We start from the raw sequence: 13458 nt of genomic DNA on the forward strand, positions 1-13458 counted from the left end.
TTATTTTCAAAAGGATCAGTGAAGGATCCAAACAGAGGAGGAGGCAGAGATGAAGAAAAGCATTTTGAAACTTCACTTTTATGAAACATTTTGCTGAGCGTTGGATTGCACCCACAAGCACCCCCAGTGACCCACATTTGCAGAACCAGACAGTGTTGCTACAGATGGTTTCAAGGTACTCAGACAAACTCTTGAACTGTGGCTTGACATTAAATTCAGAGCACTTTTAGTGCTCCCTATGGCAGACCAAAACCACAGTGAATAGAGGATTTAAACCACTGATCTGTCCTAAAAGCCTTGCATCTGCTCCTATTTGTTTGAAAAAAATTTGCTGGGTTATGCTTGGGCCTGCAGAATATGTGCTGGGTTACAGGTTACATCATGTCTGCCTACGCTGCTGCTCTGAAACCTCAACACCTAACTCCTCTGGGAGCTTTTGTGTGAGTTTGTTCTATGTGCAGCACCACGACCCACCATGCAGCTGCTTTGCGGCCTGGATCCCGAGACCTCCCGCAGCGGCAGGCTGAGGCACTGGCCCCACGAGCGGCCAAAGCCACAAGAGGCTGCCTCTGCTGCAGGACCTGCCCCGTACCGGGAGGCCTGACCACACCACGTGAGCCAGCGATTCTTCCCTGCAGCACGTGGGTCTCTGCCATGTTCAAGGGCGGACTGCTTCAGCCTTTCATGCCTGCCTTTTGCTGAGATGAAGGCTGGCACCAGCGTGGAGAATGCTCCAGGACACTCTCGTTGACCCAGCTCAAGCCAGAGCCTCCCTGGGGGCAGGTCAGATGGGCAAAAGCTCACGTGGACATCCCTCTCCACTGCCATGAGGCATGTCTCCTCCTGTGGCCCACATGAACCTCCAGCCTCTTTGGTTATCCCCCTCCCTCCTGGGAGGAGGCTGGTACCCCACACTGCCAAAGCCCCCCGGAGAGCAGCTTTTATGGTCTAAACACAACAGATGTGTAGCAACTGTAATTTACTCAGCTCTGAAACGTTCGGAGCGGCGAAACCACACACCACCTTCCCCCAGCCAGCCATTGCTCAGGAAAACTCACACAACATGGAGTGGGCTCTAAAACTAAACTGCAGCTCCACAGAGGGGTGTAGAACCTGCCACATAATTTCCAGCCAGCTTTTCCACTGGCCCTCTCTTGGTTGCTTCTCCTACTGCACTGTGCTGTGGTTTATGCAGCACACAGCGGTGCGACCGCCCCTTGGCTTTTGCGGTCTTGTGCTGACACGTAAGACAGTCATTTAGTTGACCTGAGGAGTGGCGGCAGGGAAACCAGCAGGCCTTCCTGCCATCGCTGAGCCCCCTACTCACCCAGCGTGGGGAAGAATTAGCTTCTTACCTCATGCCTCTATCCGTGAGGTACCCGAATAAACTGTCTGGCAACTGTTGCTTTTACTCTCAATGTCCTGTTCCTCTGAAAAGCCAGCCTCAGGGGAATGACACTTACTGACACTCTCCGTTCTCGAGAGGTAGGACTGTGCAGAAAAAGCCCCCGAAACATTAACAAAACCAGGCACAGGGGGACCAATGACAGCTTTACTTTTTCTGCGCAAGGGACCTGTGAGCAGGAAAGAGCCACAGGTCACAGCAGGAGCATGCACAGACCTGGGCAAAGAAAGGAATGAGAGGAGGCTGCTGACCTGCTGGTGTGGAACACGCCCAGGTAGCCAGGCTCATCCAAGAGGGTCCACCACCCTTGAGCTCAAAGTATTGGCTATGTGCCACTACGTGTTGCTTGCTGCAGCCAAAGGATGTGTCCATTAAGGAGACAAAGCACACTCCAACATGTTCTTGCCTGATTGCTGCTGAAATCTCCTCAATCATTCCACTTCACTCTCCCAACATCTTCTCATGCCCACCCGGGTTGGCAAAAGAGGGAGCCTGTGACAGCCAGACGCCAAATAATGAGGGAAATACCGGCTTGCAGGGACTTGCACTTCCTTTCTCCAGCAAGAGAAAAACAAACAAACAAATCCAAACCCAAAACCAAAACGCAAAGCAGGTGGTCTTAACGCAGATCTGAACAGATGTCTCCTCCCAAATTTCAGCCCACTTGCAGTCCTCTGAAGTCTGCCACCACCATTTGTCGCTATTCTCTACTGTGACAGGGCACGGGATGGGTGAGAAGTGCCAGTACGCTCCTGGTGACCAGCCTGACCAAATTATCTGTTGCATGCGAACTGCAGTCATGAGCTTGGTAAGAGGATTGTTCATCCCCAGTACTTGTATGCTTAGGGGGGAGGAGGGAAGAAATCAGCTATAAAAATGCTGCCCAGGAGAAGACCCATGCTGTCACGACTGCCCATGCAGGAGGCCAGAAATAACCACCAGACCAGTGATGCTCGGGAAGCACGTGTGCTCAAGTGCGGCAACAGCCAAGTTGGAAGGCAAAACGAAGGACCGCCATGGGTCTGCCCCTAAAAAAAGATCTGTGAGGCAACAGAGCTGGCATCCAGCCATCGACAAGGAAAACAAATGGCAACTCAGATGGGAGATAGTAGGCAGCAGGTCCGTTGCCTGTGATGGCACAAAAGCCACGAAAGCAGATTTGATCTTCCCTGCCAGGTGATCTCGCCATGCGTACCAGTTTGTCAGCAGCCTTCTTCAAAGGAACCCAGTACTGAGCAGCTCACGGAAATTTTCTACAAGAGGCGGAAGAGCTACTTGGCCCCCAGGATGTAACCAAAACAGGTGCAATTCCTGCCATTTGTGTGTTCTGCCCCCAGACAGTAATATATTATTAGCAAACAAGTTAGTGAAAACCTGGTTTCTCAAATAAAACTGAGGAAAGGAAGAGATGATAAAAGGCAATGGGGCTGGCTGTGTAACTATCGCTAAGTTTAAAGAGGAGTGTACACATCCACGCATCCATATGCATATACGCATAGACAGGCTTCCAACTGCAGTTCCGTGCGTGAAGGGCTAAGTGACAAAAGAACTGTGGTTTTGAAAAATTGTGGGACCTCACCAATCTGTTTTAAACTTAGTTGGAATGCCTCCAGTGGGGAACGGGAAACATACCACCTCTAGCAGGATGTCCACGTGAGAAATGGCTCTCAACTTATCAATCAGAGAGAAGGCATAATCTGCAAAACTGGTTGCACAGGGTTTGGAGTGGATTCTCTTCCACCTGACAGATGAAGGAAGTTAATAATCAAGCTGCAATATCAGGGAAGAAAACCCAGTACATCTGACAGCTATCTAAACATGAGATATAGAACACACTTGCACTACATTAAAACAGTGTAGTGAGATCTCCCTCAGTACAAAAAGTAAATGAAGGCACGAAAACAGCAAACATGAAAAAAATTGGAAATAGTTTATTTGCTGCATAAGGAAACTTCTTGTAAATTACATATAAAGAAACTTGCTATGCTGTAGTATATAATTTTCAATATTCCACAAAGATAATTGTAATAAATATACAAACCAAAACAAAGTAGAAGACTAAATCCATCAGGCAACCTACAAAATGGTTCATCAAGTTTTATTCTTGGCAGCATTAGCATGCTTAACATCTTGTTGTTCATTCTGAAGTGCTGCAGCAAAGTTCTTTTCACATTTCTTTGGAGCATTTTCAAAACCACCTTAACTATAAAATACTGTTACAAAATTAGCAGGCATTAGTTAAACAAGAAAAGTAACACCAAGGTCTAACTGATGCAAAGGTGTGATTTTTCTCTTTGCCTTTAAAATCCATTTTAGTTTTGCCATGGTTGGAATTATCTAAGTGCACTATGAGTCCAGTCAGCCCGAGGCACAGCTGACCCTTGTCATATTACGACTCTATATAAACTTCATAGGTTATACAGCTCTGGAAGATTTCTCTATTAGAGACATATCCCCTAACAAGAATTAAAAAAATACCATAGTGAAGCTGCAAGCTAGGTAGAATGGTTGTACCCTCAAGTGCAGTGTGTGCTGAGAAACATTTTTTCCATAGTTTCATACTATACCACATCAGGCATTTTTATTTGACTTTAAATTTAAAAGTGCTGACATAGGCTTTACTGACACCCCTGGCCCCTAGAAACAACATGTAGAAATTTGTGACACCTTTTGCTGTTCTCTGCCTCTCACTTCTACATTTGTTGCAACAGCAGGCTGAGTTGCATTTTACACTTCACTGCTCTGGACCACACTGACAGACAGGTCTATTATTCTGTACAGATCTGTTACAAACTCAAAACACTTCACTATGCTTCACTATCACTGAATACTCGGGGGTATAAAAAGAAACTCTCTAAAACACGATTACCTAAATATATTTGTTAATAATGCAAACATTATGTAGAAAAAATGGTTTCATTACAAAAAAGTTCATTAGAGGGCCAATAAAAATATACTGAAGAGAAGATCTTTACAAAAGCGAGGTTAGGAAGTATGAGGCATTGACATTCACTGTAAACATCCTGTGTTCACTAGAATCCCCTTGTCTAAAGTTTATGTTCTGGTTTTGTTCCTGAGCTTCATGGCCAACACTTGCATAGATAGCTAAACCTATCATAAAGGGTTGTTTATACAGACGTTTCTGTTTCTGTACTGCTTTGTACAGAGCTTCAATAAACCAATGATTACCTTTTGAAATAGTTTCACTTCACTACCAGGCAGTTCAAGGAAACTATGAAGCACGGTATGATTCCTGTGTACTCAGTGCATTGGATGGGTTGGGAGAGCTCCTTCACGGTGCGTTAATCTTAAGTAACGCTACACTAAGAAGTGTAGCTGCTTGATGTCCTGGCTTGGCATAAACACCTACTTCTGCTCACTGCTGCGAGGCTCACTTCTGCTCTGCCAAAGACTGCATATGGCAACATGTCAGGAATCTGAGTGCTACGACATCAAGCAACTAAGGTACTCCCCAGTAACAAGGTGCAGCTTATAAACAGCACAGAAGGCCTTACGGAGAACCTCACCTTTACCCAGGCAACACGAGTGCTTTCCCCTAGATTAACCTCCTCTGTGGGAGGAAGCTAGAAAGTACTTTCAGGGTAAACATGACATGGAGTGGCCTATGTAAAAAGTCTGAAGAACATACTTGCATTTTGGATAGGAAAAGCAGGCATGTGTTTAGTTACTGCACACGCAAATGCACATGCGAAGTGGTAAGACACAGACAAAAAAAAATCCACCTCACAAACAGCACAATAACACAAAAGCAGCAAATTGCCAATTTTAAATCTTACGGTAAGGCAAATCTAGATAAACATCTGTAACAGGATTAATAAAAATGGGGAGTTTTCCTTGGCTTTTTCGTTTACTTTTTCTGCGATTGGCTTTTACACATGGATAAAATTTGTTTAAGAACTTTCTGGACATCTTCATCCATTTGACCCTAGACAAGGGGAGAAAGAAGAAAAGATGATTGAATTCAAGCATCTCTCTACTCTTTAAGAAGATTTACAAACCATTTTTGAGGTACAGTAATTACAGCAACTTCCCAAAAGGAAGCAGTGTTAAATTTCTGCTTAAACAGTCATACCTTTTGGGTAGGACGCCTTAGACAAAACATGCAAAGTTCTTACTAGACCTGCAGAAGAAACACCTTCCATTAAAACACCAATGCTGTATAACTGACAACATGCAAACATACCTGCACAGCATAGAGAAGATGCATCCTGTAGACTGAGACAATTTCCTGATGTTGTTTCTTTGTTTCCTAGAAAATAGTTAAGCAGAAATTCACAGAGCATTCAGAACTGTTGAATTCAGAACTCTTCAACTAGATGTAGAGAGCTCTGGGGAATTACAAACTATAGTCTTACGCATTCATGCAAAACCAGCTCAGACAGTACTGTGCCACCAGCCATCCAAAACGTAATTTGCTTGGAAGCATGGGCCACAGAAACGCTGTAATTCTGTCCATCCCACTAAAAAAGATAGTGAGATGACATCAGAAGTGCTGAGCTGCAAAGATGTGGAATGAGCACCTACTCTTATAAGCAACCAGAACTGAGGAAACCAAGAATATTCTGACAAATCAACCCTCAAATGCAGCTGAGCTCTCCCTTGAAGCTGGTGACCCACCTGTCAGACAATGCCTTCCCAGGGAAGAGAAAGTGCTTACAAAGGTCTTAACCCATGAAATCCGCAGTTAATTATTATACATTCAAACAAGGAAAGCCAACCTCCTTCTTCACGATCACAGACTGCCACATCCCAGAAGCCATCTATCCAAATAAATGTGAAGCTGTTAAGAAAGCTAGCCTATAAGAGGGAGAGAAGGCTTCTGTCCTGTTTTAAATCCCACCTACTTTCCTAATGTGTTGCCTATCTTTGCACCTGACACTACTTTGCTGGTCCTTGAACAGTGGGAGATGAAGGGCCCTTTCAGACTTGGTGGACTGGAATAAGAAACAGTCTGGGCCTTTACACTGACAGGACGCAGTGTTTAACCGTCTGCCTACTTATTTCTCCCACTGCAAGTGAATTTTGCTGGCCCATATGCACACTGAGCCTCCTTTCTGTCTGCTGGGGAAGGCAGGAAAGCAGACACCGGGTAAGCCATTTAGCACGTCAAGCTGGGAATTCTCCTTTCAGAGTTACTCCAGAGCTCTCACAAAGGCCTCTGGTGGGCAGTACCTTCTTTTCACCCTTTGCAGTGAATTAAAGTGCTCCTTTGGACAGGCAAGCTCTTGGAAACAGCAATTATGACTCAACCCAGCTTAGAAGACTGGACCTTTCATATACAAACAAATACAATAAAAAAGAAATCTTAAGCAGTTCAGAATTTCAGAGAATAAATGGTGCTCCCTATAAACTGGTGGACTTGCTTGAACTTCAGGGACTACTTTCTTCCATAAAGTTAAACTTATTTTAGCTTAAAAAAAAAAAAAAAAAGACTTCAGTTGATTAATGTTCTTGAGAAAACACACAAATCCACTGCACATTGGCCATATTTTTCACAAATCAGGGTCTCAGCAGCAGGTCTGGTCACTACATTCCACTACAAGTATAGGAACTTTACTCCACTATTCATCTGAGGAAACATATTGGGGAAAACCAGCTTTCTTCAGTTAGGCTATTTCTGAAGAGCAATCTGTGACTTGGAGAGTCCTGAACGTTTCAGAGAAACAGAGCTATTATAGAATTTCTGGATGAAAATTCCTTTCTTGTACCAGTACCCTGTGCTCCATTTTAAATAAGGGAGAGTAAAGAATGACATGCGTATCTCTGGAGAACTGGGAATAATGGTGGGCTTACAAACTATCACACTTACAGTCAGTTGGTTTTGCAACTGCTTCACTTGTTGTTGTAATGCCTCCAGCTGCTGGCTTTGTCTCTTGGGGGCACTGGTTGAGTAGGAAAGCTGAGAAAGGCTGTTCAATGCTTCTTTTAATTTGCTAACTTCCTTGGACATTTCATTGATCTAAGGAGGCAAAAAATAGGTCTTCATGAAAACCTGCAAGGCACACTGTATTCTTCCAGGTCTCATCTTGGGTTATTTGTGACTTAATTTTAAGAAGTGGGGAAAAAATCAATGTACAAACACAGACATCATGTGAGCAAAGGGTTACAATGCTTCTCTATCCCCCCGCCTAGCCCAGTCAATTCAAAATGCATTTGTTGTTCTGAAAGCCAGCAAGGATTGCATTTACCACCTTTGCAAATACTGCTGCTGTACACATAACAGAAACACACCAAACCAGCCAGCTATTCACAGCTAGCAAAATACATAGCTTTTTTGTAAATAAATTTGTAGGGGTAGATATGGTACCTGCAGAGGAAAAATAGTCAAGTCATGCTAAGGTGAACGGTGAATTTTTGCACCTTTCTGATCCTTTATTTTCTTGCCTTCTCTCAAATCTCTTCCTGCCGTAAATCCCACCTCTTTGAATTCAGCTGTCTGAATAGGGCGGACCCAAACTAAGCAGAACTTAAAAAAAGGTAAACTGAAAGATCATGCACATCTTCACAGGAGAGAGAAACCAACCATAGAGTCATCATACTGAAAACTTCTTTGACTTTGATATCTGAATTTTTAGATGGGCAAACGCACTCAAAAGTTACTCCACTCTGTGACTCTTCACATGACATCGTCTAAAGGGTCACGCATGCACCATCCAACATGTCTGAACTCATGTGCTACTGCTCCACTGTAGTGAATTACTAACCTTTTTATCTTTATCCTCTTCGAGTTTTGATGAGCTTTCAGAATATCTTTTCATTTCAAGAAGATCTTCTTGAGCTTGGTGGTACTTTTGCTGAAGACCAGTCACCTCTCGTTCCTTTGCTTCAAGCAGAGTACACACACCTTCTTTCTCTTCTTTCAAGCGCAAAACTTCATTTCTCAGTTGCATAGCATCTAAGGATACATTTTCCTTCTCTTGGATTACATCCCTCAGCTTGGATGACAACACACTAACTTCACCCTCTAGTGACGACTGGAGCTTTTCATATGTGGCCTTGGGTACCATCGCTTCATTAACTGCAGCTTTTTCTTCCAGTAATTCCTTCTGTAAGTTTCTTACTTCGCTTTCCTTGTTGGTTATCAGTCCTTTAAGCTCATTTATTTCTTCCTCCATTTCCTTTACAGTATTTCTGAGTGCTTTCATCACCTGATGGTGTTCAGTAATTGGCAAAGAGTTTTGTTTCTGAGCATCTAACATCTGCTTTAGTTCTTCTGCTTCATCTAATACTTTTGTGTACTGGGATTTAATTTCTGATAACTCATTCTCTGCTTTGTATTTCAAAGAATTTGTTACCTGCATCAGTTTATCATGTTCATCTCTAGGAATGTAGTCCAAAGCTATATCATCTAGAGTTTTTCTCTTCTTATAGTCTTCAAGCTCTGTTTGTGCTTCTTTGTACAACTGAGACAATTCACTAAGTTGTGTGTTGAGCTCATCTACCATTCTGTGCATCACATCTTTCATTTCTCCAGCTTCAGCACTAGATTCCAACTGTGTCTGATTTGTCAGCTTGTCCTGCAGCCTTTTAATTTCCTCTTGCCCTTCTTTGTACCTCTCAATCAACAATGCTTTCTCTTGATTAATGTTGTCAATAACTGAACAATATGAATTCTTCATTTCCTCACACTCTTCCACAGAGCATTTGCTTGCCACATTCTTCTCTCTTTCATCAAACTTTTTCTGTAGCTCTCTCACTTTCTCTTTTTGTCTTTCACTTTCCTCCAACGCTCTCTTCAGTTCTTGCTTAAGCATTTCAACTTCTCCACACGTAACCTTCAACCTACTCAGATCAGAACTGGTTTCTTCACTTTCTGAGGAAACAAGACCCAGCTTCATTTGCCTTTGTACATTTGAAACCTCTTTCACAGCTTCCTCATACCTGTTTTGAGTTTCTTGGAACTTCAAGTTAAGATCAGAACCATTTTCTGAAATGTCTGTGCTATTTAAATGATCTGTTTCTGGGACTCTAGACTGGACCTGAGCTTCTATGTGCTTTCTTTTGGCTTCAGAATTCTCTAATTTCCTCTGCACGTCCTTTAAGTCTTCCTGGAGGTACTTCTTTTTTACTTCACTGGGGCTTGTCAACTTTTCTTGAATTTGGGTGACATTTAATGTAGACTTCAGCTCCTGAGATGCGAACTCACTTTGTCTATCTGCTATTTGCTCAAACTCTGTTTGGACTGAATGATAAGATTCTACAGTTGAATCCACTTCTTTAGGTGTTCTTTCCTGTGCAAAAAGAAACCCAAACAATTGCACAATGAAAACAAGTAGAGGACTGTATTTTTTCAAACAGAGTACACACGGAAATCTTGCCACATCCTATAGAGAGAGACAATTAAAGTACTGTGGAAGAAAGTTACAGAAAATTTCAAAACCCAGCTGCTCCCATTTAGTCACCTACAGAGAGAGAAAGCAGTAAGTGCCAAGTTCCTCTGAAAGTCTGAGCTGATCTCCATAAGCTAATAATCAAAGATATGCAAATTAAAATTCTGTTAACACAACTGCTAACGTCTTCTAGAATGTGGTTATCATAATGAACAAAGTTATTCAGTAATTTATGGGAAAAGTGAGAAGATCAAAAGAAGTGATTTAATCCTTTGGGTCAGAGTGTTTCCATGATCTTACCACCAAAAAGCTCATTAAATTATCTTCACAGTACATCTCTTTAAAACAGTAAGCAGCTCTTTGTTCTACTAGCAGATTAAGAGAGTTCTAGAACAGCACAAAAATATGCCACCTGTAATTTGTCCTGCAGCTCCTTATTGTGCAATGTCAAGGAAGCAATTTTTGCTTGCATCAACAGAAGTAGATCTTGCTGGTCAGCTTCAGAACTCACATCCAATAAACTCTCAGCACCTTTGGAGAAAAATAAGATTCAAAAGCTTTCAAAAAGCTGAAATGCTAGCTAGTTAGTTATTCTAACCTTTCAAATTAAACAGTTAGTTTCCATGACTACTAAGTACAGGAGCAAGCAAACTGTTCCTAGAAACTCCTTCCCCAAAAATGGGTTAGATCACCCAACAGAAGCAGAAGTTCTGGTGGGAAGCTGCTAGTGAAATTACAAAATGTTACTCCCAATACTTACTGTGTCTCAGATTCTAAGCAGAAAGGCACAGAGGATTTCTAACCTGATTTCAACATTTCACACCACCTAAAACACCTAACCAAACACAAAAATAAGGACTGTTATTGTATACCTGTTGTGCTGTCACTCAGTCTGTCTTTACTATCTCGGTGCAAGGTGCTGAATTCTTCCTGCTGAGACACAAAAAGAAAACACTTGCATAGAAAGCAGATGTAAAGTTTGACAGCTCCCCAAAGAAAAGTATAGACAGTATAGAACTTGCTGGATAAAGCCTGGCAGAACGTGTTTCTTTTATTTCTAGGGTCTTTTTAAATTACAGTATGTGGCCAGTATTTCAAAATCTGCTAAAGCCATTCAAGTTCTATTGCCCAATTTTCATTAAATACTACTGAAATGTGCACGGCTATCTCATAGGTAGCTTGGAAGGCTGCAGCCCCTGTGACAAAAAATAGCAATATATTGTCATGTATTAAAAAAAAAAACCCTCTTCAATACCATAAGGTAAAGATCAGACACAACATACTCAACCATATCCCTGCTGTCTTTTGGTGAAAGGGTCTCTACTATCTCTATTGCATAATGCCATGCACTTTGCTGGTGTTGGGTAATGAGCTCTCACAGCATTAATACTTACTTTCATAACCATATTAATAAATATTGACTAATTTATGACTAATTCTATTTATATAGTCAGTAAACATTAAAGTAATCCACACTTGCTTTATAAATTACATTGAAATAGATTTATATTCCTTTTTGTTCCTAAAACTCAGCACATTAATTCACAGGAGACTCTGCAGACAGCAAAATAGATTATTAAGCAAAGTAGGTTATGAAGATACTATACTGTCCTTCCCAAAGCTTCATAAGAACAGAAAATTGCTACCTTGCACACTTGATCAGCAAAGAAAGCCTGCCCTTTTCCAGTCATGGGAGTTGAAGTTGATGAGTGTGGAGAGGACAAATCACTAGGCTGTAAAAGATTTTACATAAACAGGTACGTATACATATATGTACATATAACCACCTCTCTAACATGTGCTCATATATATATGGGCACACACACATTAAAGAGTCTTTTTCTCTGCACTAACATTAAGTCACAACTCCAGGTTAGTTTCAAAGAGCAGATACAATTCAGTGCTCTTCTGAGTCAGTATCACATATGCAGTGTAGCTGCTATACAGGTAACATTCCAGTTTAACATTAAACCTAACTGTTAAACTGCATTTTGATACTATATAAATCTACTGAAGTATTTTACTTTCATATGTATATATGCATATAATAATGTGTACATGTATATCCATAATTAAAATACGCATAGTTATTTACCTATGGAAGTCGGCAAAATGGGGAGACCTTCAACTTTATATGGAAGAAGCAATTGTACAGTAACATTTGTACAGTTCTATCTTAGACCATGCTGTATTTCAAGCAATTTTGCTTAGTTAACCTAACCAACATGTGCTTTCATGGTGTCATCCTAACGTCAGGAAAGCACTCATGGTAAGACAGGCATATGAAGTAACAGTGACAGAGGAAATCCAGCCCACATCATTCACATAATGTTCAAAATGCTTTTCACCCCCTAAAAGCATCTCAAAATTGGTCTTTTCTTTACCTGAACAGGACTGATAGGAGGAGGTGGGGCTTTGCGTTTTTTTGGAGTTCCACTTCTTTCTGAACTTAATTTAGAGCCTTGATCATGCTGAAAGTTTCACCAGCCAGAAAAGGTAGGTTTGTTAGTTTGGTTAGTAAAGTCCGAGCAAGTCGTTTTATATTAAAATAAATACAGAAAAAAAAATAGAAAAAAAATCCCACATTAATATCAACTTTAGCAGCTCATGCAGTGCCTTTTTTTTTCTGTGTAAAGACTACATCTCTACTAACACAAAGATATTAAACATGCCTGACAATAACAATCCACCCCCTTGTAATCCATGCTTCAGTGAAAACAAACAAGATTTAGTGAAAAAGCAGAAGCTGACAATAGGTTTAGCACTAGTGATCCTAAATACTTCCATTCATACATAGACCAGTCACGGCATTCTTAACAGCTACCATCTTTCTTCTCCACCAACTTCTGCCTTAACTCCCTGAAAAACCCACCTCTCCACTCGGAGAAGGAATGGACCAATGAATTGCACCCTTGTCCACTTTCCTGCCACCGGCAGGTCTACAAGGTCTACTTGCACTCTGAGATATGATACTAAACAAAAAATGTAAGAAACTAATTTAATTGCTTAAATCTCCTGGGATTCTCACAGGTAGGGATCTCCAGTCAGATGTAACCAGGGATAACCTTCAACAGTAAGTTAATGGGAAACTTTTCTAGGTCTTCTTCCCTGCAGCTTAAAGAGGAAGGGAGTCCAAAAGCCAAGCTCCTGCATCACACATGAGATCTTCCTGGTACACATGTGCACACACACACACGCCCTCCCTTCCTCTTCTCACTGAGGGTGCTGGCTGCTGTTACAGAGAGAAGCAAAGTCTAAAAGCAATGTTCCCAAAACACATTTCTTAAATAAAAAACCCTTCACATTACAGAGTAGTCAATGGCAGTGTATATTACAATGACATTTACTAGTGCTTCTAGTCATGTTAATTACCGTTTTTTTCTTAAGTTACAAGTCTATACAGCCCAAGTATTTTTAAAACCAGAAGGACAAATACCTGCTTTGCTTTTATTGGTGACTTTGTATCTGTGAAGCAGAAAAGAAGTGGAATTAAGAAGAGCTATCAAAGAGAAAAGTTATTTACCATTCCTAACCCATTATCTCAGCACTACTTCCCACACCATAAATACTTTGCTTGGCTTTTGAATTCCTCTCTGAAATCTGAGAAACGTACTTTAACTTCCGATTCCATATGAACCAGATCCTTTCTCAGCTGCTTTTTGTGTTTCATATTGAGACAAAATTTGAAGGACTGTGAGCATT

At 41.5% G+C, this 13458-nt stretch overlaps 1 protein-coding gene across 1 annotated transcript in view; it reads right to left on the reverse strand.

Annotated features, from left to right (window-relative positions):
- Window positions 1-5228: 5228 nt before the first annotated feature.
- The window catches only part of RAI14 (retinoic acid induced 14), a gene marked incomplete at its 5' end in the record, with an annotated part of 33560 nt that continues 25330 nt past the window's right edge, over window positions 5229-13458 (reverse strand). Inside the window, 9 exons of the mRNA XM_009946711.2 lie at window positions 5229-5351; window positions 5610-5675; window positions 7236-7385; window positions 8131-9657; window positions 10169-10287; window positions 10629-10686; window positions 11403-11489; window positions 12141-12227; window positions 13193-13221. Of these exons, the coding sequence (XP_009945013.2) occupies window positions 5274-5351; window positions 5610-5675; window positions 7236-7385; window positions 8131-9657; window positions 10169-10287; window positions 10629-10686; window positions 11403-11489; window positions 12141-12227; window positions 13193-13221 (2201 nt within the window). The remainder of the gene's footprint in view (window positions 5352-5609; window positions 5676-7235; window positions 7386-8130; window positions 9658-10168; window positions 10288-10628; window positions 10687-11402; window positions 11490-12140; window positions 12228-13192; window positions 13222-13458) is intronic.

This window comes from Leptosomus discolor, chromosome Z (genome assembly GCF_034619465.1).
Source record: "Leptosomus discolor isolate bLepDis1 chromosome Z, bLepDis1.hap2, whole genome shotgun sequence".
Taxonomy (NCBI): domain Eukaryota; kingdom Metazoa; phylum Chordata; class Aves; order Leptosomiformes; family Leptosomidae; genus Leptosomus; species Leptosomus discolor.